Here is a 26622-nt window from a genome sequence, read left to right as displayed (position 1 = left end):
AAGCGTAAGTGCCTAGGAAACTTTTACTGCAAACGCTTAGGTGCTGAGTGAATTTAGGGGCCTACAGGGTTTTGCAGCTTGTGGTAACGCTTAAGTACTGTTGTGGATCACACCCTACGTGCCGACACAATGCGAGTGTTTCATAAAACACATTAGGATCTACTTCTTTTTTTAACCTCTAAGTGTGGAAGATGACTCCCTCAGTAACAATGCAGGGGTGGCTGGTGTCCATTGGGCTTTCAGATGGAAGGTCAGGCTGACGAAGTGAGTGTTTGTTTGCCATGGTCATGTGGACGAGGAACTAATGGAGCACAGGGATTTGGGTATTGTGTCAACACTGAGCATCGTGTAAGGGCTTGTCTACGTGGGGAGTTATTCCAGATGAACTATTCTTGATTAACTCCGTGTGTGGCTGCAGAACTGACCAGTCCAGGCAGTCTGGCTATTGACCAGTGTCACTTCCCCAAGCTGCCATGTTTGGCAAAGCCAAATCTTGGGAAATGGGGTGGGGAGGGCACGAAGTAGAAGCCAGACAGTAGGGTTGGGGTGAGAGGGAAGGAGAATTCCAGATATTGAGGTGTGGCGAGGGGGTGGGTGAGTGGTGGAAATAAAACAGTGGGATGGAGTAAAGGGAAGGGGGAGTGAGGAAGTGAAGCATGAAGAAAGAGGGATACAAGATACAGGGGTGGGGGAAAGGAGAGAGCCCCCGCTGGCGCTTCCTTGAGAGCCTACTCACAAGCAGGTCTGTCCTCCTTGCCTTTGTAGTGCTAGGAAAAGCTACTCTGATGTCAGCACAAGGCAGTGGGGACACTGACATGAGCAGTGCCCAGCTAGAGAGGTCACATGCTCTGCGCATCCCTAGGGTGCAAGTGGAAGTGGGCCTGAGGGAAGAGAGGAGCCCACCTTGCATTTTTCAGCCCTGGAGTGTGGTGGGAGGGGTGGGGCTACCCTGGGGTGCCCGGTAGCTGGAGAGAAGTGGTGGTTGTTTCATTTCAGTTAGTTTTGCAGGGGCTGATGACCTTGCTTCTGTTCTTGGCTGAATGAAGCAAGGCCCTACTCTCAACTTGATGGCACTTCTGTCTGCTGTCTTTTCTGGGATCTGAATGACCCAATGCTGGCATTCAGCCAGCATGGAAGAGGAAAGGTGGAAGATTTGAATGCATGGGAACAGGAGCTGACTGGGGGAAAGAGCAGACTGCGACAAAACCTGGGTGAGCCGGGGGTGAAAGAAGAGGAGAGAAACTGGGAGTTGGAGATGGGAACTGAGCTGGAGGGAGACTGCAACTTGTTGGGTGAGGAGACTGGGGCTGGGTAGGCAAAGCGAATGGCGCTGAAGAGCCAGGTGTGGGGAACAGACAGGTTGGAGGGGACAAGGCAGAGGGGTCAAGCTTGGAGGAACTGGTAAAAGGGTCTCTGCTCAGTAGAGCAGATACTCCCCTCCAGAGCCTGGAATGGAATCCAAGATTCCTCCATCCCATCATTCCTCCAGTCAGCAAATACCTGAGACTAGTGGCTAAATGTCTCATCCCCCTCTAGTGCAATCCACAGAAGATAACCTGCTATTCTTCTACTTCACTTCATTAGCTCTGCAGAGATCTGTGCAGTTGATCTAAAGGTTCCAAGCCTGCTAATGAGCCATATTAGTGTCAATATGTCACATGGTGGAATGTGGTTCCGTCCCCCCCACCCCATTTGCTTTTTTAAAATCTGGGAAACTACCTACAAAACTATGTAAGAATATTAAGGTTGCAAAGTCAAGCTCTCAAAAGGTATGAAATGCCAGAATTAAGGCTGTACAACCTTTAATTTGGCCCCTTGTGCATATGCATTTGTCAAAATGATAAGGTATAACTCCTCTCCACCTATGCCCATCTATGTAGCTAATCCTCATTCAATACATCTTCCCATTCATTGCAACTGACTTTCATGGGAGTTGTATCAGGCCCGGAGTGGAAACAGCTTGGAATCTTGTCCAAGGCCTTGCTGTGCGTGCAGAACGCATGGACCGAATCAGCAGAGACACTCACAACTTTCCAATGTCCATTTTATTCTTCATTCTATAAAATGTATAAGTGCAGAAATGTATTACAGGTTATTGATAATACTGATTATTAATCACCTTTGCATTGCTATGTGGGTTAACAGCAAAACCCTTTATGTGTCAAAGTGATTGAATTTAGTCTCCTCTTCAATTGGATGGAATTTTTTATACAAACGCTTATATAAATTGTTAGTATTATTGCTACTTTCTAAATTCCTGAGATATAAAAGCTGAGAAAGTGTTTTCTCTCCCACTTCGTTATAAACGTCCTCCAATCAACAGTGTGTGTTCATCAGCCACAAAGCTATTGGGTGTATTGCAAACGTTGTGTCCACTTAAACTGACATCCGCACGCAAGGAAATTTTCTGTAATAGAAAAAAATGAGAGAGAAAAAAAATAACATAAGTTAGCAGAGCTCCACTACTTACTCTGCTCTTTCCCCAGAGTAGCTTCTACAGCCAAGTCCAAGCACCCTGAAATGCATATCACTCCAAAAACTACTTGCCTGCTAAGAAAGCGAAATATTAGTAACTCAAATAGCCCTGAGAGACCCATGAGGAAATAATATGGCATTGTCCAAACTTCTCTCACGGCTGTTCAGGGTGTGAAAGTTTTCACAGCTCAGGAGGGAGATAATCGGCTGATCTATAGGTGACTGCAGGTGCAGACAGAGGTTGCTAGAGATAGGTCGCAAAAGAGTTTTCATTCTAATCCCCTGTTTTCACTAACCAAGAATTTTCTGAAACATTCCTCTCTTGTGCTATTTTCCATGTTATTTCCTGAGCTATGATAGCTCTGCAGCACATATAGGGTATGAAAGTAGTGAAAGCTAATTCTGGTCCCTCAGTAGATATACCTTAGGGATACAGCACAAAGAAAATCTATTGAGTAAGATGGGACCATGTTTACCTTGCTGCTCTTTCAGGGTAGGATCCCAAGACAATCAAAAGAAAGGTGTATTGTTGTAACTAGGCTGGTGGGGCTGAGTTTACCAGCTCTGATATTTGATGAAGGATGTTAATTTTATTTCATGAGTCTCGGGCTATACAAAGCATTGGACACGAACTGCGCCTTACCTGAAAATCACGGATGTAGGTGAGGAAAAAGCTGAGGAAGGAGAAAGCCAGAGACCATTCTGAGATTGTGCTGATGATGTGAACTATGTAGCCCTGTATTGAAGAGAAAATACATCTATGTAGTGAGACTGCTTTTTCAGTCTCTAGTAGTAGAAGGCTTATATTTCTGCCTTTCAAACTCTTTCATAATAGAATGAAATAAGCTGAATTTACCTGGTGTCTGGGAGGAAAGGGTGAAGTATTCTTTCCCCCGAGGGGTGCAGAGATCATAGAATCATAGAAAAACAGAGTTGGAAGGGACCTCAGGAGGCCATCTAGTCCAACCCCCTGCCCAGAGCAGGACCAATCCCAACTAAGTCATCCCAGCCAGGGCTTTGTCAAGCCTGACCTTAAAAACTTCTAAGGAAGGGGATTCCACCACCTCCCTAGGTAACGCATTCTGGTGTTTCACCACCCTCCTAGTGAAAAAGTTTTTCCTAATATCCAACCTAAATCTTCCCAACTGCAACTTGAGACCATTATTCCTTGTCCTGTCATCTGCTATCACTGAGAATAGTCAAGATCCATCCTCTTTGGATCCATCTTTCAGGTAGTTAAAAGCAGCTATCAAATCCCCCCTCATTCTTCGCTTCCGTAGACTAAACAATCTCAGTTCCCTCAGCCTCTCCTCATAAGTCACGTGTTCCAGATCTCTAATAATTTTTGTTGCTCTTCACTGGACCCTCTCCAATTTTTGCACATCCTTCTTGTAGTGTGGGGCCCAAAACTGGACGCAGTACTCCAGATGAGGCCTCACCAGTGTCGAATAGAGGGGAATGATCACGTCCCTCGATCTGCTGGCAATGCCCCTACGTATACAGCCCAAAATGCCATTGGCCTTCTTGGCAACAAGGGCACACTGTTGACTCATATCCAGCTTCTCGTCCACTGTCACCCCTAGGTCCTCCTCTGCAGAACTGCTGCCTAGCCATTCGGTCCCTAGTCTGTAGCGGTGCATTGGATTTTTCCGTCCTAAGTGCAAGACTCTGCACTTGTCCTTGTTGAACCTCATCAGATTTCTTTTGGCCCAATCCTCCAATTTTTCTAGGGCCCTCTGTATCCTATCCCTACCCTCCAGCGTATCTACCTCTCCTCCCAGTTTAGTGTCATCTGCAAACTTGCTGAGGGTGCAATCCACACCATCCTCCAGATCATTAATGAAGATATTGAACAAAACCGGCCCCAGGACTGACCCTTGGGGCACTCCACTTGATACCGGCTGCCAACTAGACATGGAGCCATTGATCACTACTCATTGATCCCGACAATCTAGCCAACTTTCTACCCACCTTGTAGTGCATCCATCCAGCCCATACTTCTTTAACTTGCTGACAAGAATACTGTGGGAGACCGTGTCAAAAGCTTTGCTAAAGTCGAGGAATAACATGTCCACTGCTTTCCCTTCATCCACAGAACCAGTTATCTAATCATAGAAGGCAATTAGATTAGTCAGGCATGACTTTGCCTTGGTGAATCCATGCTGACTGTTCCTGATCACTTTCCTCTTGTCTAAGTGCTTCAGAATTGATTCCTTGAGGACATGCTCCATGATTTTTCCGGGGACTGAGGTGAAGCTGACCGGCCTGTAGTTCCCAGGATCCTCCTCCTTCCCTTTTTTAAAGATGGGCACTACACTAGCCTTTTTCCAGTCTTCCGGGACTTCCCTGGATCGCCATGATTTTTCAAAGATAATGGCCAATGGCTCTGCAATCACATCCGCCAATTCCTTTAGCACTCTCGGATGCAATGCATCCGGCCCCATGGACTTGTGCATGTCCAGTTTTTCTAAATAGTCCCGAATCACTTCTTCCTTCACAGAGGGCTGGCCACCTCCTCCCCGTGCTGTGCTGCCCAGTGCAGTAGTCTGGGAGCTGACCTTGTTCGTGAAGACAGAGGCAAAAAAAGCATTGAGTACATTAGCTTTTTCCACATCCTCTGTCACTAGGTTGCCTCCCTCATTCAGTAAGGGGCCCACACTTTCCTTGGCTTTCTTCTTATTGCCAACATACCTGAAGAAACCCTTCTTGTTACTCTTAACATCCCTCGCTAGCTGCAACTCCAGGTGTGATTTAGCCTTCCTGATTTCATTCCTACATGCCCGAGCAATATTTATATACTCATCCCTGGTCATTTGTCCAATCTTCCACTTCTTGTAAGCCTCTTTTTTGTGTTTAAGATCAGCAAGGATTTCACTGTTAAGCCAAGCTGGTCGCTTAGCCATATTTACTATTCTTTCTACACATCGGGATGGTTTCTCCCTGTAACCTCAATAAGGATTCTTTAAAATACAGCCAGCTCTCCTGGACTCCTTTCCCCCTCATGTTATTCTCCCAGGGGATCTTGCCCATCAGTTCCCTGAGGGAGTCAAAGTCTGCTTTTCTGAAGTCCAGGGTCCGTATTCTGCTGCTTTTCTTTCTTACTTGTGTCAGGATCCTGAACTCAACCATCTCATGGTCACTGCCTCCCAGGTTCCCATCCACTTTTGCTTCCCCTAATAATTCTTCCCGGTTTGTGAGTAGCAGGTCAAGAACAGCTCCGCCCCTAGTTGGTTCCTCCAGCACTTGCACCAAGAAATTGTCCCCTACAGTTTCCAAAATCTTCCTGGATTGTCTGTGTACCACTGTATTGCTCTCCCAGCAGATATCAGGATGACTGAAGTCGCCCATGAGAACGAGGGCGTGCGATCTAGTAGCTTCTGCGAGTTGCCGGAAGAAAGCCTCGTCCACCTCATCCCCCTGGTCCGGTGGTCTATAGCAGACTCCCACCACAACATCACCCTTGTTGCTCACGCTTCTAAAGCGTCATGTGCAGATGGATGACAACTCCTAACTCACTATTTTTTGGAACTCATGTACCTTGTACACATTGCTTCTAATGTATATTGGGGGCTAGATTGTTGCTTTACTACATAATGGCCTCTAAAGGTCAACTACCAAAGTATAGCTACATCACATGTAGCTTTGACTTGCCCACTTTCCTCTCTTCTTCCCTCTTTTGTCCCCTGCTCTTCCCTCTTTCTCCATTCATAGAATCATAGAATATCAGGGTTAGAAGGGACCTCAGGAGGTCATCTAGTCCAACCCCCTGCTCAAAGCAGGACCAATCCCCAAAGTTTGCCCCAGATCCCTAAATGGCCCCCTCAAGGATTGAACTCATAACCTTGGGTTTAGCAGGCCAATGCTCAAACCACTGAGCTATCCCTGCCCCCACCCTGATTTTTCCTATTAATCTCTCATACCTACTTCAGTAACCCACCAAACAGCAATGAACACACAGGCTTCATCTTCAATGCAAAATGCTACCATGTTAAAATGTGACCGTAAAGAATCTTGTTGGCTGACAATTCTGATCATAACTTTGTGGTGAGCGAAGACAAAGCAGGTCATGTACAGCACAGCAGCTGCTAGTCATTAAACCTGTACTTTTACCAATGGTTACAGAGCCTGTACCTAATAACTTCTTTAAGTTCTTTTCACTGTAGTAATCCTCACAACGTCCTTCATTCATTAACACTTCTCAAGGTTTCTAGTCTAATTTAGGGCTTGATTCTGCAACCCTTACTTGTACTGAGTAGCAACTGGGCAAGCCATCTCATATTTGCTCAAACAGCAAAAGTTCATTTGTTCCATCTACTGAAAATGTTTTATGGTAATTCTCAGTTGTTCATGCATTTGTCTATATTTGCAACTGAAGGTCATCGAAAGCATGGGAGAGATGTACACTTTGATTTAAAGGAAAACTGTAGATGCAACAGTGAGAAATTAAGCACAGAAAAGCAAATACAGGAAATTTGGAAACAGTTTGTTAAATGATTAGTCTTTACTTTGTCCCCTTACACCTATGAATTAACATGGTTTCTGAATAAAACTTAAGAGTTAGTGAGAAACACACAAGAAAGTAGCAGCAGCTCTTGTGTTCTCCCCTTCGGCCCCTCTTATTCTCCAAGGATAAGCAAACTTCCATCCCCTCACCATTGTGATCCAGGCAATCCAGCAGCCTGGGCATTCCCATCAGTTAGAAAGTCTGCATTAGCCTTCATACATGGAACACTTTCTCCAATGCTAAATGGACACACTGTCCTTTATGGAATTGTCCTACCTTTTCCTCCCCGCTCTCAAAATCAGACTTACTTTCTCCTGTGGGTTCCAGTGCAGCTTCTGTACTAGGTCAGTTCCATACAGGCCACTGTACAAAAGGACCGAAGAAACAAACACTAGAGAAACAAGGTAAGGAAGATGCAAGATGCTAAATGGCAAATTTGGAAAGAATGTTCCAGTTAAAGTCTAGACTAAGTTTCACCCTGCGGCCAGGTATCTACATAAATGGATGGGACCTTGGGCTCTGAAATGCCAAGATAAGACGTGTTTACCATAATGAACAGTAACCTTGAGGTGAAACAGAAAGTTACTCTTTGCAACAAAAGTGTAGTTTCTTACCCCATAACTAGGGCCCTACCAAATTCATGGTCCATTCTGGCCAATTTCACAGCCATAGGATTTGAAAATTAGTCAATTTCACTTTTTCAGATGTTTACATCTGAAATTCATGGTGGTGTAACTGTGGGGGTCCTGACCCAAAAGGGGGTCATGGGGCAGTTGCAAAGCTGGTGTGGGGAGTCACGGGATTGCCATCCTCACTTCTGTGCTGGGCTCTGAAGGCAGCAGCCATTGAGCTTAGGGTAGCTGGAAGAAGCTCCCGGAGGTGGCGGTGAGTGTGATCTCCCCTATCCGCTGGGAATGCCTCAGCCAGGGGCTCCTAGTTGTTAGTCCAGGCCAGTGGCAGATTAATGCATGGGCCCGTGCCCAGGGGCCCCAGCCAATTTGCGGGCCCCTTGGAAAAATGGGCACCCTGAGCCCTGGTGGGAGCCGTGGAAACAAAAGCCCAAAGTCTGACTCCCTACTGAGCTGGGGAAGGACAGGACTTGCTCTTCCCCTGCACGGCTGCTCTTGGGCAGAGATCAGATGCACCTCCAGGTACCTCCTCTGGCTGCAGGAAGCTCCGGGTCTGCGCTGCCTCTGGAGATGGGTCTGATCTCCCCACCGATAACTGAGATTCTTAGTCAATGAATTCCTTCAGTCCTTAAAAAAATAATTAATGGGGTGGGAACAGTGAATCAGTGGAAGTTGTGGTGGTGGGGAATCACATGGCTGCTGTTTGGATGACAGCACAGCACAAGTGGGAAGGGGTAGATTTATGGATTCTAAGACCAGAAAGGACAATTGTGATCAAGTCTGACTTCATGTATAACACAGACTATAGGACTTCTTGAACTAATTGCTGTTTGAACTAGCACAGATCTTTTAGAAAAACATCAAAACTTGATTTAAAAACTTCCAGTGATGAAGAATCCAGCACAATCCTTAGTAAGTTGTTCCAATGGCTAACTGCCCTTGTTGTTAACTTGTTCCTTACTTCTAGTCTGAATTTGTCCAGCTTCAATTTCCAGCCACTGGATATTGTTATATTTTTGTCTCTTAGACTGAAGAGCCCTCTTATCAGTTTGTTCTTCCCCATGCAATTATTTAAACTATAATCAAGTCACCCTTTGTTAAGCTAAACAGTTTGAGCTCCTTGAGCCTAGCGCTGAAAACATTGTTTGCAATCCTTTCATCTTTTTCTTCGCTCTCTTCTGAACCCTCTCCAATTAATCAACATCCTTCTTGAACTGTGGACACCAACAGGGGACACAGTATTGCAGTAGTGGTTGCAAGACCATTTACAGAAGTAATAAAACCTCCCTACTCAATATTCTCATTTATACATCCAAAGATCTCATGAGCCTTTTTGGCTACAACACTGCACTAAGAACTCATGTTCAGCTGATTGTCCAGGTGTCTTTCAGTCACTGCTTCCCATGCTGTAGGGGCCCTGATGCTGTATGGCCACCTTCTGGGGTCTAGATGTATGACTTTCTATGGAGTTCTGTTAACACAAGCTATCTACTTGCAATCACTTTACAAAGCAGTCCAGATCGCTCTATATCCGCAACCTGTCCTCTTCATTATTTACCACTCTCCCCAATCTTCATCTGCAAACTTTATCAGTAATTTTGTGTTCTTCCAAGTCATTAACTAAAAATATTAAATAGTGTGGGGCTCTGAACGAAACCCTGGAGGACGCCAGTTGATATACACCTGCTCAATGATGATTCCCCATTTATAATTACATTTTGAGACCTGCCAGCCAGTTTTTAATCTGTTTAATGTGAGCCATGTTGATTTTGGACTCTTGTAGTTTCTTATCAAAATGTAGTGCACTACCCTGTCAAGTCAAGGTACATTACATCAACTTCAGCTCCTTTAAAACTCTTGGGTGCAAGTTAACCACACCAGATAATTTTTAAAATGTCTAGCTTTAGTAGTTGCTCTCTAACATCCTCCTTAATCACAATTGGAATGGAGAGTATTTCATCACCATATGATATATTTATATCACCTGACTTTTCCCCAAATACAGAACAGAAATATTTATTGAACACTTTTACCTTTTCAGTTTCTTTTTGACAGGTCAACCATGTCCAGCTAGTAATGGACCAATACCATTGTTAGGAACAAAAGGAATCCTATACTTAAGGATAATAAGGTGATTAACGCTGCTGGCCATAGATTACTCCTTTTGCTTCCCTTACCAATTTTCTACAATTCATAGTATTAATATAATTCAGAAGCTATCAACTTGCCCTTTCTTCCATTTTGTGGGTGGATGAGAGTTATTTTAAATAGCTACTTTCACTTCCCATCTATACTAGATTGGCTAGTGGTTTTTGTTTTTTTTAAACCAGTATGGCCTTTTCTTTAGTGTGGCTCTTTGGGTATCTAGTAAAATGTTCTTAAATAGTTCCCAATTATCCATTATTTTTTGGTTTAAATCCTTTGTCAACTGGTTTGGCTCATACTTATTTTCAGCTTTGTGAAACTGGCCCTTTTAAAAACACCAAATGTATATAGAGTCCAAACCAGTATTATATATTTGCACATAACAAGTGATCAAGTCATGATTACTTGTACCTAAGCTACTGCTAATTTTTAGTTCTGTGATCAGTTCCTATTTTTTGTCCTGTGATCTTGTGCATTCTGTACTAGTTTACATTTTGAAATGGATTTAAGATGTATCTTAACCTAGAGCACACTTCCATACTCTAAATGAAAGACGACAAAAGACCCTACACGTTTCTTTGCACATTTTTCACAAACTTACTCTATTTTATGATCTAGCTTGTACTACTAGTATTACTTGTATTTCACAACAAAGGATACTGCTTGCTATGCTTGATCCACACCAGAGTAACACGATCACTCGGATCCAAAAAATTTTTGGCTGCATCATGTAGGAAAGAATAGTCTGAACCAGTATGTAAATGGCTCCTATTCCAAACGTTAGACAGGCTCCAACTACGTGCATATAAAACAGAGTATATTTCTAGATGGAAAGACAGATATAAATAAAATATAATATGTACATAAAATATACAGAACACAATTTAGCTTATTGCAGTGCTGATAGCTCCACTCTATCAAAGCTCAGACAATTTATTTCTGTAAAAGCTTTGCCTGCAGCTGCCATCACCTCTAACTGTGATCTCCTCACATCTCTCAAGTTAAGCAGTGCTGGGACAGAGTCAGTACTTCGATGGGAGACCTTCAAAGGAAATCCACACGTGGGTTAGCAGTAATTCAGCAGCTGCCAACTCTCTGTCAGTACATGTTGTCATGGAGCAATTGGCTGCCGGAGGGCCAGTCTTTCAGATGAAACATAAAACTAAGGTCTTGGCCACTTGCGGTCCTTAAAGTTCCTGTGACACTTTACTCAAGAGCAGAGATTTTAATAAACTGGCCAGAACAGCAGGGCTTTTAGTTTGTTGCGATAACTTTTAGTTAGTTAGTGCAATAACTAGAGCTATGTTAACAGTTCATGGACTTGAGCATAACAGCATGAACTTCTTTTGTTTTTTAAAACAACCCTTGTTTTTAGTTACCTAGGGGTGGGGGGGCTCATCACCATGGAAGAATAAAAGCTTTTACTCAGCTTTCATTGGCCACATACTTCTTATAATAGTGTTGTTGTTAAGCTTAACCCTCCAACACTCAGTGTTCTCAATTAAACTAGTTCATCTGTCATCACTTCCCATCATTCGGACACAAAAAACTCAGTGTCAAGTCACAGATTCTCATTTAATAATGAAAAGATGACAAACTGACTCCTAGGATGGCTGTGTGAAATACAGCCTTAATGAGACTGGTCTGTAAATAACTGAACAGTACTAGCAAAAAGGAAGTGGAGGAATTATTCAGGAGGTTTGAAGCAAGTAAAATGAGAATAGGCCCATCAGACAATGGAATAATATCATGATGAGAATAGTACCAGTAACCTGCACGTACACAGAGTCTTCCATCTGAGGATCAAACTATTTTTTTTTATGAAAAAACTGACCCTTACATGTCCTTTGTGGGTAAGTATTCACATTTCCATTTTACAGATGAGAAAGCCAAGGCACAGAATTCAAAGCTGACCTTTTCAAAAAGGCCACTGATTTTTGGGTTCCCAACTTGAGAGGCTTGGGGCCTGACTTGGAGTCGCACAGCACTTGCAGCTCCACTTCAAGCCACTAGGCACTGCAGGTGCTCAGCACTTTTGTAAATGATGCACAAAGTGTGTCAAGTTGGACACACACAACTGTCAAGTCGCCTGTAGTCAGTAACCACTCTTGAAAATCTGGCTGTATGCTACTTGTCCAAGGAGGCCTGTAGTTTAATGACAAGAAATCATCAAGGTCCTGTCACAAGATGTATTCAGAGAAAACGGGGATACAACACTGAAGCTGGATAAAGGAAGCCCTGCGATTACGCAGATGAGGGCAGGGATCAGGGATTAGACGGCCTATTAACCCCTTCTATCCTAACATCTAAGTTTATGAACACAACAGGATCACACAATACAGGCTAAAACCTAGTGGTTCTGGTTCTACTCTGAAAAGTGACTCTGTAAAAATGGACTCATGGGGTTCTCTGTTTGTGTCTCAATCACTTTAGATGAAATTGGCTCAGTGTATGAGTCCTTCCTGACTGCCAGTTCTGCACACTCAAACCAGCTGGAGTCACTTGTCCATCACCACCAGTAATAAAGTAAACGGATAAATTTCACCTTACTCCCTCTTAGGTATGTTCGCTCTTCAATTCTAACAGGGGTTAAGAACAATAAAAGCTTGGCATTAAAACCAGCAGTGGCTCCTTTGAATAAGAAAGGGTCACTTCTACTTATTTTAGAGGTAGAACGGAATCACACCTTAAGTAGAATACATACTTCAAAATGTAACAGTAACAAACTGTAAAAGATGGAATCGACTCGACTATTATCAAAGAAACACAGGGTTTCCCATAGAAAATCAGATTGTGGAGGCACTCAGACAAGTGTTTTGTCTTTGGACAGTGACCAGTTCCTGGTGCTGAGAAGGAAGGTAGGGAAAAAAATGCACCTGACTGACTGTGCATGATCGATTCCTCCTCGCTCCGCAGATCATCTTATGCCCTAAACCCTGAGACTGGGTTCCCCTTATTTCAGCGACATAACTGCAGATGAGATTAATGGTAATGAAATCATCCAGGCCCTTACGAAATCTGGCCACGTATTTAATCAAACGCCAATAAATTCCCAAGGCTGACTCTGCACCTGTACTGTAGAAATCAGAATTTAAATTGTGCGCTGCTATACTGCCATCCCGTGGTCAAATATGTTTTTCTGTATTGACAGTGTAGAGATCAACAGAGAAATTTTCTTTGGGCTCGTCTGCACAGGAAAATTGACCTGCGTAGCTATAGCACAATAAGTATTCAATTATTCTGCTCTTGCTATACCTGTCAATTTTTCCTTGCAGACGAACCTTTGGCCTCTCACATGTACCCATCTGGGCAGAGTTCTACGAGGCAGCATCCACTGACACCCTCAACAGTTTCTGCATCGACCACTATCTGGGGTTCTCTGCTTGGTGTCCCCCTCTGGAATCCTTTTGCTCACCCTTTGATCTTACTCCTCTTTCTGCCCCCTCTTGATTTATCTTCTGTAGTTAGTGGAATCGAATTTCTTTTTTTGGCTCCTTCCTTTTTCTGTGGGATCCTCCTTGCCAGCACTGGTAGTCAAATACGCTAATAAGCATAGCTGCCAAGTTCTGGTTTGTACCATGTGCCATTTTATGTGTAGTATTTAATTAACTAACTTGCAAATAACCCTAAATTTAGGCTTAGTCAAACACATCATCCCTTGATCATTGGTGCGGTTAGGACATGGAGCTGAATAAAACCTGGCATCTCTAGCCATGGTAGGTGAGTGGGCACAGGGAAGAAGGAGTAGCTAGATGGGTGCTTGCTGGGATGTCAAGAAGTGCTGGGCCTGTGGAAGGATAGGAAGTGCTAAAGCCCCTGGGGGCGGCTGGGGACAGTGGGTGCTGGGGCTCCCAGTGGACAGGGGCTATGTGTTATAGATCATGTGGTACAACTGGATTTGGGGGAAGAGAGGAGGCTGGAGCCTGAGGCCAGTATCAAGCTCCTCACCTTGTGTTTCTGCTCCCACCACATGCTCTCGCCACCTCCTGGCTTCTCATTCCTGGCCCTAATCCAGCAGGGGAAGGAGGCACCTGGATCCTTGCTCAGCAGGCATTGCAGCTGCCAAAAAGCTGCATAACTGCAGGCAAATGCCAGCATCCTTTTGGCAGATCCGCTGGATGCAAGAGACTCCAACTGAGACGCGGACGTGCATGACATGGCTGCCAAATGCATGACTGTTGCCATCAGACAGTGACACCCAGAAGCTTTGCATATGGCGTTTCTTGCTTGTGGTGTGAATATTTAAAAGGTTATCAGTTTGAGAGAGGGGAAACTTTGAAAAGGAAGATAATGTTGTAGAGAAAAATAGACAGTTGAGAGACAGGAGAAGGACAGAGGTTACTAGGGCTTGTAATTCGTCCAAAAATGTCTTGTTTTGAAAGAAAACATACATAAAGGACCTGTTTTTCAGAGGTGGTGCGCACCCAGAGCTATAACTTAAGTCAGTGGGGGCTCATCACCTCTGAAATCTGGTCCAAAATACTGAATTGTCCTTCCACTATAACATCCAGAAAACTGCAGACAGAACACAAACCTGGAAGTTGGCAATAATGCAAAGTCCAAAGCAGCTTATCATTCCGAGTGTAAAGCCAGCCTTATTTAATCTGGCGATCTTGAGTTCTCCTGGACTCAGAGCATACACTTGTTTATAGCGAACATACACAGTGGCAATACCTGTGAACAAACAATCCAAACGCAGTGAGGCTTACGTAAACAAGGAAACTATTCTTGTCTACTGTAAGGTGATATGAGAGACAGAGGTCATTATTTAAAAACTACATTAAGGTGTGGTCTACACTAATGAAGGAAGTCAATCTAAATTACGCTAGTTAAATTACGTAAATCATTTAACTTAAGTCGACGTAGCTTAGATCGACTTACAGCGGTGTCTACGCTGCACTATGTTGATGGGAGATGCTCTCCTGTTGATATAGCTTCCACCTCTCGAGGAGGTGGAGTACTGAAATCAACAGGAGAGCGCTCTGCCATCGACTTATCATGTCTTCACCAGACCCAGTAAATCGAAGCTGCTGCATCGATCACAGCAATGCTGATTTAGCGACTAGTGAAGACAAGCCCTAAGAGAGCAAAGTGAGGAACTCAAGCCAGGAAATGAAGTGAAGTGACAGAAATGCAAATATCTTCTGATAAAGGCATGTAGTGTTTGTGATCCCAGATTAGATTAAACTGATTTTTAAAGACATATGAGAGTCCACTTCCCCGATGATGTCACTACTGGGCACAGTTAAGGTTATGGACATGTCATAAATGTGCATTTTCATACCTTAACATGTCTTGATTTCTTTTAAGCTTAACCTTAGCTATGACAGGTTTCAGAGTAGCAGCCGTGTTAGCCTGTATCCATAAAAAGAAAAGGAGTACTTGTGGCACCTTAGAGTTTCCTGCACTAATAAATGCTTGGTTTGGGGATAATTACAACAGTCCTGTAATGCATTTCACCCTAAATAACTGATCTGTACTCTCAGCCTCACTCTCTTAATGTAGCTTTTGTCTGGGAATTATGGGTAATTTAGTAATAATGAAACTATAAGTAAGGCATTACTTATAAATAAGTAACTTAGCGCTCCTGTTTAATAATTTGTATTCCAGAAGTGTTTACAATGTACTAGAGGTCATTTTAACTACTTACCTAAGAAAGTGGAAATATTTAACATAATCCCAAATAAGCATCTTTCAGGAGGTATTGTCCCTGTGTCACTGTAAGAAAAACAGTATAAGAAATACGGTTCTCCGTCATGTACTGTAAATTCCCACCACAGAAATGCATCTTTATAAGAGGAGGAAAGGAAAGGAGAAACAGGGTCATGAACCATTCAAAGCAGTTTCACCTATTTTGTTGTACACTATTTAAGCAATTTACTGTGCTAATTTCTAGGGCTGCAGAAGCCAACATGACTGCCTTTTTGTTATGGGCACAATGGTTTTAGAACAGGAACAATATGTACAAACCAACATAGCTATCCTCTTTGTTTATGTTAATTCTACATCAAAAGTTAAAAGACAGTTAAGGCTGTAAAATGATGCACTCTGAAGTCTGGAAAGGCCAAAGTTAAGGTTCCAACTGGACATATAGATTACAATACAGATTTTAATTACATAATCACTCATTTTTCAAAGGACACTTGCATCATTTAGTGTGCAGGCTGGACTGTATACAGTAAATGCGGGAGCTGTTCATTATTTTTTATCTTTAAGTGTTCAACATGTGGTCCCATATGTTATTCACTGCACACAACCAAACATCTGCCTGATTCACTATAAACAAGGCAGACTTGCAGAGTTAAATTTTTACCCTTATAAATGAGGGTCAAGATATTCAAAAATGACTAATAGGTTGGGAGCCTCCATTTTTGGGTGTCCAACTTGAAATACTTTAATGGGGCCTCACTTTCTAAAGTGGATGCTCAGCACTTTCTGAAAAAAGGGCTCCTTTAAAGTGTCTCAAATTTGGCTCTCAAAATCTCAGGAAAATCTTGCCTGATATTTCTGTATCTCCACTGCACCACGGTGGAACTCTGAGTAAATCTATCAGGAGATCGAAAAAGCAGCAGCATTAATCATAACAAAGGGAAAGATTGGGCATTAAGCCCGCAGGCAGGCTGGTGTCTCAAACCCTAAGGGTGAAGCTGCCATACCCACATAAGTAAGAAGAAATGTTAGAAAGGAGAATTTTAAAGAGATTAAACAATGAGTGAAAAGTTCTCACTGCTAATTTAACCTGTAAAGCCCCAGTGCAAAGGCTTTACAGTGCAAAGGCTTTACAAAGCCCAGCATAAGGCCTAGGAACTGTTTACATCCCTTTAAACCCTATTCTGAGGACCCAAGAAGGAATTAAGTGGCAAATAGCCCTGGGGCTGGCTTTCTGCATGGGGTGAATCTCATTTTATATGACTAACAACGTTATAAAACAGCAGCTAAAAATTCTGTTTTGTTTTTTTTAAAAAAAGCCTGAATCAGAAGGTAACACTGAAATCCTGGCCTAAGTGAGAGTAAACCACATGACACAGAAGGGCACTAAACTAAGGAATATGAGAGATTAGATCTAAATATACATTCTGGAACTCACAGAAAGCTAATTGTCCCTAGGTTTTGTGCTGGAAAGATAGAATTTTTTGTAATTTGCACAAAACATGATACCTTTTCTGATATGGGCAGTTACAGCTCATCTCTAGCAGCTCAATAGCCAATGGACCAATTTGTGAAGGCTGCCAGTCCTTCCACCAAATGGAGGAGAAATTAGAGAGGGAAGATGATGGTAGGTCCAGCCATCTGAAGGAGGACAGTAGCAGAGGCACATGCAGACCCTTAGTACTTCCAGAGAGATGTTAAATTCTGTGACTGTGCTTGGTTAGCAGAACTAAGAATTACTCACGGTTGTCTATGACCCTGCACCAGCAACTGATTTAAGTTAAAAAACATGTTAAAACCAAAGAGGAAAAAGCCTACGTTTCAAATGAAAAAGCCATATTGTCAAGGAACAGGGGTTCCCAATCTCAAGATTGCAAGGGAGGGGAGAAGGTTGTAACCATCCGGCCCTTCCCGTATGGCTAGAAAGGAGGGTGTGTCTGGGTGAGTCCAAACACAGAAGAGGCTGAGAACTGGCGTCATAGAACAAGAACTCTGGATTCAGATATTTATTCTATGACTCTGTGCCTCCAATTACCCAACATCTCTAGCGATCACTAAAATACCCAGTGATATTGTGATGACATTAACATAAGCCATGAAAACTTTAAAATGTAAATGTTTGTGTTCAAAAAATTAAACTAAATTAAATTACCAAGACAAGTATTGATGTTTTTGTTTTAAATATCTTCTTAGTTTAATGTTAGAACTGCTAATCCCAAAACTATACATTTTAAACTACAATTTTTAAAAGGTTAGGGGAAACATTTGCGCAAAAAAGAAAGGCCAGTTCTGGCATGAATACTGTGGTATTGTTAACAGTGCAACAGTTAAGAGTTTTACTGACCTGATGTAGGGCACCAAAGGGTCAATGTGACGTAGAAGGATTGCGGTAATGTATGAAAATATGAAAGAAGCGGCTGACCAAACAACCAAAGCCGAAGGCAAGAAACAGAGGCCTTGCTGGAACCACCACATTGCAGCACTGTTTCACAAATCCAAACGCTGTGAAGAATCGAATAGGCAAAAAATCTTTGGTTTTGTCTCAGTGGTTTTCTCTTCTTGAAGCCAAAGTGGCAACTGTGTTAACATGCAGTCTCCATGCGCTTCCTGTTATAAACAGCCACAGTAAGAGAAGACAAATTGGATTTAGTCAGTGCCACTGAAAGCACAACACGACGCTTACAGGAAGTCACTGCCCTTACAACCCAGAAGTAACTTTAAAGTGAAAAGCAGAAACTTCTTTTGGAAACTTTCATTCTGCAACTCACAGAAGAAAACTAGAGAAGAAACTCACTGATGTCATTTTGTCTGCTTCCACATGTGTCTGCTTCCACAGCTGTGTCAGGAGAGCCACTATGTTGTGATTCTTCGACTCTTTTTGTGCATAAAACCTCTTCAAGGTTAAGCTCCAGGGATCAGGGAGGATAGTGAGTGCAGTGAGTACAGAATATGCCTCAGTGACAGTTTTACCAACAGAGGAAACGAAAGGTTCTACAACTGCCATTAACAACAAATTGGGCATATTTACAAAGTGACCTGACGATACAGAAATATTAGTAACTCTTGCACTTTTTGAGCACCTTCTATCTGAAGCTCTCCAGACACTTTACAATCTCACACTTAAATCAGTAAATATGTGCATAGATTTCTTTTGGCAAGAACTGGCTGCTGCCATCCAGGACCCTCAGAGACAACCACCACCTAATCCAGCTGGAGAGGAAGTTCCACTTACACACTGAGTTAGTTAAGTACCTCATGCTGCGTTTATACACCTATCCGGTTTTGAACATCGGAGCCTCAGAGCGAGGTTACCCTTCATACAGAGCAAGATGTACAGGCACAATGTGTAGCTGTGTCACCCCCACAAGAGCACAGGGAAGGAACCGTAACTCCTTCCTTGCCGCTGGGGGGGAAATAGTTTGCTACTGGCTCCAACCTGGAAACTAAGAATAGAGCCCAGTTCTACAAAATCACGGTCTTGTGCTTTAACCACAAGGCCAGTCTTACATTTGAGAAACAAAGGTCACAGAAACTGGTTAAGCTTAGTGGATGTAAGGGTCCAAAGAGATGAAAGATTGGAGACTGTGAACAGAGCAAGGGATAGGACAAAGAAGACGAGGAGAAGTGAGCAATGTAGAGAGAGTGGTGATCAGAGAGAGGTCAAAGACAGAACCCTCAGAAAAGAGCAGGGCCAGATGATGAATAAGGCAGTGCAGAGTTAGTCCACAGCTGGACTGGAAATACAACATTCAAACTAACCAGAATGAGGGTGGTCAGTTGCAGGGACAGGAATAGAGAGAGCCAGTCATCAAAGTACAGGAACAGAGACTGAGGGAGCCAGAGTGATGGAGGATCCCATGGAGGGGGAGAGAGAGACTAGACAGATAGGAAGGGGAGGTACGGGAAGAGAGAATCTGAAAGTGATGAGGAGGGTCCTCCTCTCTAGCCAGTGGATGGGGAAGTGAGAGAAGAAACTAGATTCCAAGAAAAGAGCAGAAGGCGAGTCAGAGAGGGAGAGATGGGTGTCAGAGTGAGGAATTGGGAGATAAAGTGGGAGGTCTCATCCCTGTGTTATCTCTGAGCCTGCTTGAGTGTAATGAGTCATCAGTTACCTACAGCGTTCAGCCAACCCACAGGCGAGATCCCACCAGGTGATCTCAAGGAAGGTACATAGGCTCCTGGGAAGCAGCCTCTCTAGTCTGCTCAATGTCACTACTTGTCTGGGAACACTGCCCTTACTGCGGCTCCTGCTCTAGTCTGTACCTGTTTCCCAGCTAGCCCACCCCAATTCCAGCCTGCATCTGCTCCTGCCTCAGCTGTGAACTCTGACAGATAATAGACTGACAGGAAGTGGAGTAGTAGGAGGAAGGAGAACAGGGGGTGGCAGGCAAAGAGTCCAAAGGGCAAGCATAAAGGCAGGAGAAAGAGCAGGAACAGAAGAAGGATATGAAGAGAAGAAAAAATATAGTCCAGAGCTGACAACCTCCTCCATGTTCCAGAGGGCTGGAGAATTTATTCTATCCAGATTACCCTTCTGATATGAATTGATCCAACCCCTATGAGACAGGCCAGACATATACCTTCATCTTACCCACTCTTTGCATACTGCCCTGAAATCCCAGAGTATCCCATTTCCCTCAGTGATGTCTTTATTCTGACCTTTCCCCATGGACGGGTGTAGGATTTGTGTGGAGGCCATGCTTGACAGCACATGGCTGCCAGGTATCCCTCCCTCAGCTACTTCCCTGAGGTTGGTCACTAATTTAAGTACTCTTGCTCCTTTGCCCCCTCAGTCTGGGTCTTACATGCTACACCAGCACCAATCCTCTGTCCACCACTTGCTGATAAATTTGGGGACGTCTTCAAGTATGGGGTGTAGATTCTAAGCATAACCAGCTGCCATTAATCAGGCTCTGGAACTCTCTTGACATGAGACAGAAACCTACTTTGTACTTGCTAAAACCTGAAGAGCGGGTGTGGGTTACATCATACAACAAAAACAAAACAAATACAACAAAAAGGCAGATGTATTTTGCTATGATGCATGACAGTCTCTAGCATGGAAGTGGAAGGTGGATGGGGATGCAGAGGCAGAATTAAGGTAGGGTGGGAATCTGAAGTGCCCATGTACTAACTTTCTGGCATTTAATATTTCATTTTCAAGCTATTAATAAAATAACACTAGCACTTTCATGAACTTCCATTATAGGATTGCTGTCAGAGTCTTAAAAGAGCAACACTCCGATGCAGAAACTACAGAACCCGAACCACCAAAAAAGAAAATCAACCTTCTGTTAGTGGCATCTGCCTCAGATGATGAAAATGAACGTGCGTTGGTCTGCACTGCTTTGGATGATTATTGAGCAGAACCTGTCATCAGCATGGAAACATGTCCTCTGGACAGTTAGGTTAGGCTAAAAAATCCCAAAACAGGTAAAAACAATTCTACATTTGTAAGTTCAACTTTCACGATTAAGAGATTGCACCACAGTACTTGTAAGAGGTGAACTGAAAAATACTATTTCTTTTGTTTATCTTTTTACAGTGCGAATATTTGTACTAAAAAATATCAAGTGAGCTTTACTTTGTATTCTGATTTGTAACTGAAATCAATATATTTGAAAATGCAGAAAACATCCAAAAATATTTAAATAAATGGTATTCGATTATTAACAGTGCGATTAAAACTGTGATTAATTGTGATTATTTTTTAATCTCCCGATTAATTATTTTAAACCTTTGACAGACCTAATTGGAAGTGTTATCAGAACACATAAAGAAAAGTGTCAATATAACAGGACAGTAAGATGTCGAATAAGGGGTTTAGGCTTATAGATTTTAAGGCCAGAAGTGACCATTAATCATCCAGTCTGACCTCCTGCATCACACAAGCTATACAATTTCACCACTAATTCAACGCTGCCAACTGTTCTGATTTTACTGAGGATTTTCTTAAAGCCCCTCCCCCAAAAGCCATGTCACTATACTAGAATCTCAGCTTTCATTTTTTAAAATTAAAGTAATTTTCTGCCTTTGTGAAAAACAAACTTGAAAACAAGAGCTTTGAAGACTCAAATACCATACATAAAAAGAACCCAGGATTCACTATTTTTAAAAGTCTTTGGCTTAAAAGTCACAACTCAGTATGTTTAAGTGTCGTACCTGCGTGGTTAGAAATATAGTCATAACTTTCACACCAGTGGCAAATAAGCACAAACTCTACACGCAGGTTCTTATGAGAAATTGAAGAACGTCATAAGTAAAATTTGAGCTTTATTAAGATAGTTTGAGCATAGCAAAAATACTAATGTACAAATCCACATAAAAGATAAGTCGGAAATAAGACTATACAACTCTGTCTGAGAAACAGCTTGTGAGATACAATACTGAACTCCTGTTCAGAAATGTAACTGTCTCCAAAGGAAAAGAATCCTGTTAAATGTAAGGTACTTTAATTTACAAAAAGAACAGGAGGACTTGTGGCACCTTAGAGACTAACCAATTTATTAGAGCATGAGCTTTCGTGAGCTACAGCTCGCTTCATCGGATGCACCTGTAGCTCACGAAAGCTGATGCTCAAATAAATTGGTTAGTCTCTAAGGTGCCACACGTCCTCCTGTTCTTTTTGCGAATACAGACTAACACGGCTGCTACTCTGAAACCTACTTTAATTTAGTTACCAACTTTAGCGAGCAGAGAATTTGTCATAAAAAAGTTAAAAAGAACAGGAGGACGTGTGGCACCTTAGAGACTAACCAATTTATTAGAGTATAAGCTTTCGCAAGCTACAGCTCACTTCATCACTTCATGTCGTTTGCTACTGGCTCCAACCAGGAAGCTAAGACTAGAGCCCAGTTCTACAAAATCATGGTCTTGTGCTTTAACCACAAGGCCAGTCTTACATTTGAGAAACAAAGAACACAGAAACTGGTTAAGCCTAGTAGATGTAAGGGTCCAAAGAGATGAAGTGATGAAGTGAGCTGTAGCTCACAAAAGCTCATGCTCTAATAAATTTGTTAGTCTCTAAGGTGCCACAAGTCCTCCTTTTCTTTTTACGGATACAGACTAACACGGCTGTAACTAACTCTGAAACCATAAAAAAGTTAGTTATTGTATACTGGACTATTAAAGCAACTAAATCAGCAGACATATACAAGAAGTGACAAACATACAAAATTCTGTAGATCTAGCTAAAGGCATAGAAAAGATGATATGATGTACTGTAGTATTTGAGAAACATGATGATGTAATCAACTATATCACAATGCAATACTCACAGCTTCAACTTTGGAATTTCCTGACTTTGCATGCTTAACTGTGCAATATCAGTTTGACTAATGTATTTATTTAATCTATGCATAAGGTCACTGTAATATTAAGACGTAGCACAAGGTCAGACTGTCTGAAGAATGGCAAGGATGTACATGAAAGCATACAGGTGACAGTCCATATAATTGTGCTTTTGTGAACATCCAAAGCCAGGATTCTGTGTACAAAATTAATTCACAGTAGCAACTTCCTGTGCTTAGAAAAGCCTTGCATATTTTGTCCACCAAGCACCCCTTCTCAACTCTTTCAAATTTCTCTTTAAAACTCACTTCTAAAAATTCTTCTACTCTCCCATGGCCCCTCACCTAGACAGCTGCCCTGTGTCCTGCCTCTTTTTTTTTAAATTGTCTAATTAAGGACCGTATTGTGCAATTGGAGCTACATGGGCAGATGCTCGTGTATAGGTAGGCCCTGCACAGTGTAAACAGAGAAGGAAGTGTGTCTTCACTTTATCTGTAAAGTGCGGTGTACATTTATGGTATTGTATAAATGATTATTAACAATTTACTCTATGAAGATGTCCTATTACCTTCTATGTAAAGAATTATGTAAACAAATACTTTAACACCCTTGCTACGTCATAATCATAGAATCATAGACTATCAGGGTTGGAAGGTACCTCAGGAGGTCACCTAGTCCAACCCCCTGCTCAAAGCCCTAAGCCCCAACTAAATCATCCCAGCCAGGGCTTTGTCAAGCCTGACCTTAAAAACTTCTAAGGAAGGAGATTCCACCACCTCCCTAGGTAACACATTCCAGTGTTTCACCACTCTCCTAGTGAAAAAGTTTTTCCTAATATCCAACTTAAGCCTCCCCAACTGCAACTTGAGACCATTACTCCTTGTTCTGTCAACTGCTACCACTGAGAACAGTCGAGATCCACCCTCTTTGGAACCCTCTTTCAGGTAGTTGAAAGCAGCTATCAAATCCCCCCTCATTCTTCTCTTCCGCAGACTAAACAATCCCAGTTCCCTCAGCCTCTCCTCATAACTCATGTGTTCCAGTCCCCTATCCATTTTTGTTGCCCTCCACTGGACATTTTCCAATTTTTCCACATCCTTCTTGTAGTGTGGGGGCCAAAACTGGACACAGTACTCCAGATGAGGCCTCACCAATGTCGAATAGAGGGGAACAATCACGTCCCTCGATCTGCTGGCAATGCCCCTACTTATACAGCCCAAAATGCCATTGGCCTTCTTGGCAACAAGGGCACACTGTTGACTCATACCAGCTTCTCGTCCACTGTAACCCCTAGGTCCTCCTCTGCAGAACTGCTGCCTAGCCATTCGGTCCCTAGTCTGTAGCGGTGCATGGGATTCTTCAGTCCTAAGTGCAGGACTCTGCCCTAGTCCTTGCTGAACCTCATCAGATTTCTTTTGGCCCAATTCTCTCATTTGTCTAGGTCCCTCTGTATCCTATCCCTATCCTCCAGCGTATCTACCTCTCCTCCCAGTTTAGTGTCATCCGCAAACTTGCTGAGGGTGCAATCCACACCATCCTCTAGATCATTTATGAAGATATTGAACAAAACCGGCCCCAGGACCGACCCTTGGGGCACTCCACTTGATCCCAGCTGCCAACTAGACATGGAGCCATTGATCACTACTCGTTGAGCCCGACAATCTAGCCAGCTTTCTACCCACCTTATAGTCCATTCATCCAGCCCATACTTCTTTAACTTGCTGGCAAGAATACTGTGGGAGACCGTGTCAAAAGCTTTGCTAAAGTCAAGGAACATGTCCACTGCTTTCCCCTCATCCACAGAGCCAGTTATCTCGTCATAGAAGGCAATTAGATTAGTCAGGCATGACTTGCCCTTGGTGAATCCATGTTAACTGTTCCTGATCACTTTCCTCTCCTCAAAGTGCTTCAAAATTGATTCCTTGAGGACCTGATCCATGATTTTTCCAGAGACTGAGGTGAGGCTGACTGGCCTGTAGTTCCCAGGATTCTCCTTCTTCCCTTTTTTAAAGATGGGCACTATATTGCCAACTGGTCTAGATAGTCACAAATGTAGGCGTCTTTATTCCTGATGTATTTAACTATTTAAAAATACTTATCTCAGTCTCTGGCTCTTTATTTCCATTTTCTTAAGGAGTTTTTTTTAGCCTTCTGTTGGATAGAATATATTAAAGCACTTAATTTCTCTCTCCCTCTTGCATTATTTATCAAGTGTAATTATAGGTAATTATCAGGACTAGGCAAGGACTAGTAAAGATGCTTTTAAATGAAATCTGAAAAAAGGCAGAACTGGAGAGGAGAGAACTCCCACAACTGCAGGGGTAAAACAGTGGGGTGAAGGGGGCAGAGATGAGGTGGGGGGAATCAATAGGCTGGAGAAAGTCAATGAAGAGCTTAAAAACCTGAAAACTCCTTTGAAGACAGGTGTGATGTGGTTTTGTTTCTTCCAATGTGTGTGGTGTGCAGGAACATTCTGCACATGATTAAGTAGAGAGATCTAGGACTTTATGAGGCTATGGAAAAGGGATTTTGTAATAATAAAGATGAGAGGCTGTAATAGTTGCTTAGATGGACTGTATTGCAGAGTAAACAGAAATCCCAACAGCAGCTGTGAAAGAAGGAAAATTCTGAGGTAAGGATGACATCCAGGAATACAGGAGTTAAATGAAAGATACAGCATGACCCCCTCAGGAAGGGATAGGAGATGAACGAAAATGAGCTCTATCTGAGATAAGTATTTCCATCCCTGAGACATTGTGTTGAAGCAAGCAGGCACACATTACTTTGTTAAGACAAGCACAAAGAACGGAGAGGGTGGAGTCATTAGATGTGTCAAAAGGGTTCACTTGAGTATTGTATCGTCAGGGTAAAAGTTAAAGGTAAAGCTAAGGTGACTAAAAAGGAGGAGGCGGGGCGGAAAGCCCAGAGAAACACGGAGTAAGCCTGGAGATACACACCACAAAGTCTGACCTGAGCCAGGCTGAAGGGAAGATTTTAAAAGGGGCTGGACAGTGGTGAAGCTTTAGAAAGGCGATCCCAAAGGAAAAAGCACCAGTAAAGTAAGCAGGAAGGGTGAGGGGCTCTGGAAGGGGCGGGATAACACCAGGACGGAGAGAATCAGCGGGGAAGGGTAACAGGAGGCAGGAAGAGAGTCAGTGGGACAGGGCAGGAAGGGGCGTGGGGGGCTGGATCAGGACAATGGGAGGTGTAAAGGGAAGAGTTAGTGGGGCAGGTCAGTGGCGGGAGGGGGTGGGGGGCTGGAGGCGGGCAGGGGAGGTGTGAGGGCAGTGGACTGGAGGGAGGTGGGGGGCGGGAAGTGGGGGGAAGGGATACGGGGGGATCAGGGCAGTGTCGGGGGGTGGGGGGTGGGGGCGGGGCAGTGCGGAGAGGGGGATCTGGGCAGTGTCGGGGGGTGGGGGGTGGGGGCGGGGCAGTGCGGAGAGGGGGATCGGGGCAGTGTCGGGGGGTGGGGGGTGGGGCGGGGCAGTGCGGAGAGGGGGATCTGGGCAGTGTCGGGGGGTGGGGGGTGCGGGCGGGGCAGTGCGGAGAGGGGGATCTGGGCAGTGTCGGGGGGTGGGGGGTGGGGGCGGGGCAGTGTCGGGGGGTGGGGGGTGGGGCGGGGCAGTGCGGAGAGGGGAGATCGGGGCAGTGTCGGGGGGGGTGGGGGATGGGGGCGGGGCAGTGTAGGGATGAGGGGGGCAGGGCGGACTCGGACCCGGCTCGGTGCCTGTCAGACCCCGAGGGGAGCGCGCGCTCTCCCCCCCCCCCCCCGCCCCGCGCGTGCCTCACCTCGGGCTCTCCTGCCTCACCCCCATGGCCTCTCCGCACCCGGCAGCGCGCGCACGGCAGTGAGCCCGGGCCGCGCGCGCCACACGCCCAGCCCCGCGCGCTCCCGAGCCGGGCTCCCACACCCACCTCCCAGCGCGCGCT

At 43.9% G+C, this 26622-nt stretch overlaps 2 protein-coding genes across 5 annotated transcripts in view; one reads left to right on the top strand and one right to left on the bottom strand.

The window, feature by feature from the left end:
* Positions 1-2025: 2025 nt before the first annotated feature.
* Positions 2026-26622, bottom strand: DRAM2 (DNA damage regulated autophagy modulator 2). Of its 2 annotated transcripts, none has more exons than XM_084611297.1 (8): positions 26482-26622; positions 17747-18009; positions 15404-15471; positions 14288-14427; positions 10414-10576; positions 7288-7370; positions 3119-3211; positions 2026-2407 (listed from the first exon to the last, which is right to left on the bottom strand). In XM_084611297.1, exons 2-8 carry the CDS (start codon positions 17875-17877, stop codon positions 2300-2302), a joined length of 786 nt encoding a protein of 261 aa, XP_084467423.1. In that variant the 5' UTR covers positions 17878-18009; positions 26482-26622; the 3' UTR covers positions 2026-2299. The 2 variants fall into 2 exon arrangements, with proteins under 2 accessions (XP_084467423.1, XP_084467424.1); XM_084611298.1 differs by lacking the exon at positions 26482-26622 and adding an exon at positions 18197-18393.
* The window catches only part of CEPT1 (choline/ethanolamine phosphotransferase 1), a 46757-nt gene continuing 45743 nt past the window's right edge, over positions 25609-26622 (top strand). Inside the window, exon 1 of one of the 3 annotated variants that reach the window (XM_084611291.1) lies at positions 25609-25751. The gene's annotated coding sequence lies outside the window, so the exon portion shown is untranslated. Of the gene's footprint in view, positions 25752-25803; positions 25823-25879; positions 25925-26622 lie in introns of those variants that run through there. The other 2 variants (XM_084611294.1, XM_084611293.1) reach the window with 2 other exon arrangements.

This window comes from Lepidochelys olivacea (genome assembly GCF_965140295.1).
Source record: "Lepidochelys olivacea isolate rLepOli2 genome assembly, chromosome: 21".
NCBI classification, from domain to species: domain Eukaryota; kingdom Metazoa; phylum Chordata; order Testudines; family Cheloniidae; genus Lepidochelys; species Lepidochelys olivacea.
This window is presented reverse-complemented; position numbering and strand designations above follow the sequence as displayed.

Excerpts from the sequence above, each read along its gene's own strand:
- DRAM2 (XM_084611297.1), bottom strand. The coding sequence starts at position 17,877 with ATGTGGTGGTTCCAGCAAGGCCTCTGTTTCTTGCCTTCGGCTTTGGTT. Across the intron at positions 15,472-17,746 it reads CCTTTGGTGCCCTACATCAG|TGACACAGGGACAATACCTC; the intron begins GTCAGTAAAACT and ends TTTTTCTTACAG. Across the intron at positions 7,371-10,413 it reads TGGATCAAGCATAGCAAGCA|TGTTTGTTTCTTCGGTCCTT; the intron begins GTATCCTTTGTT and ends TTGTTTCTCTAG.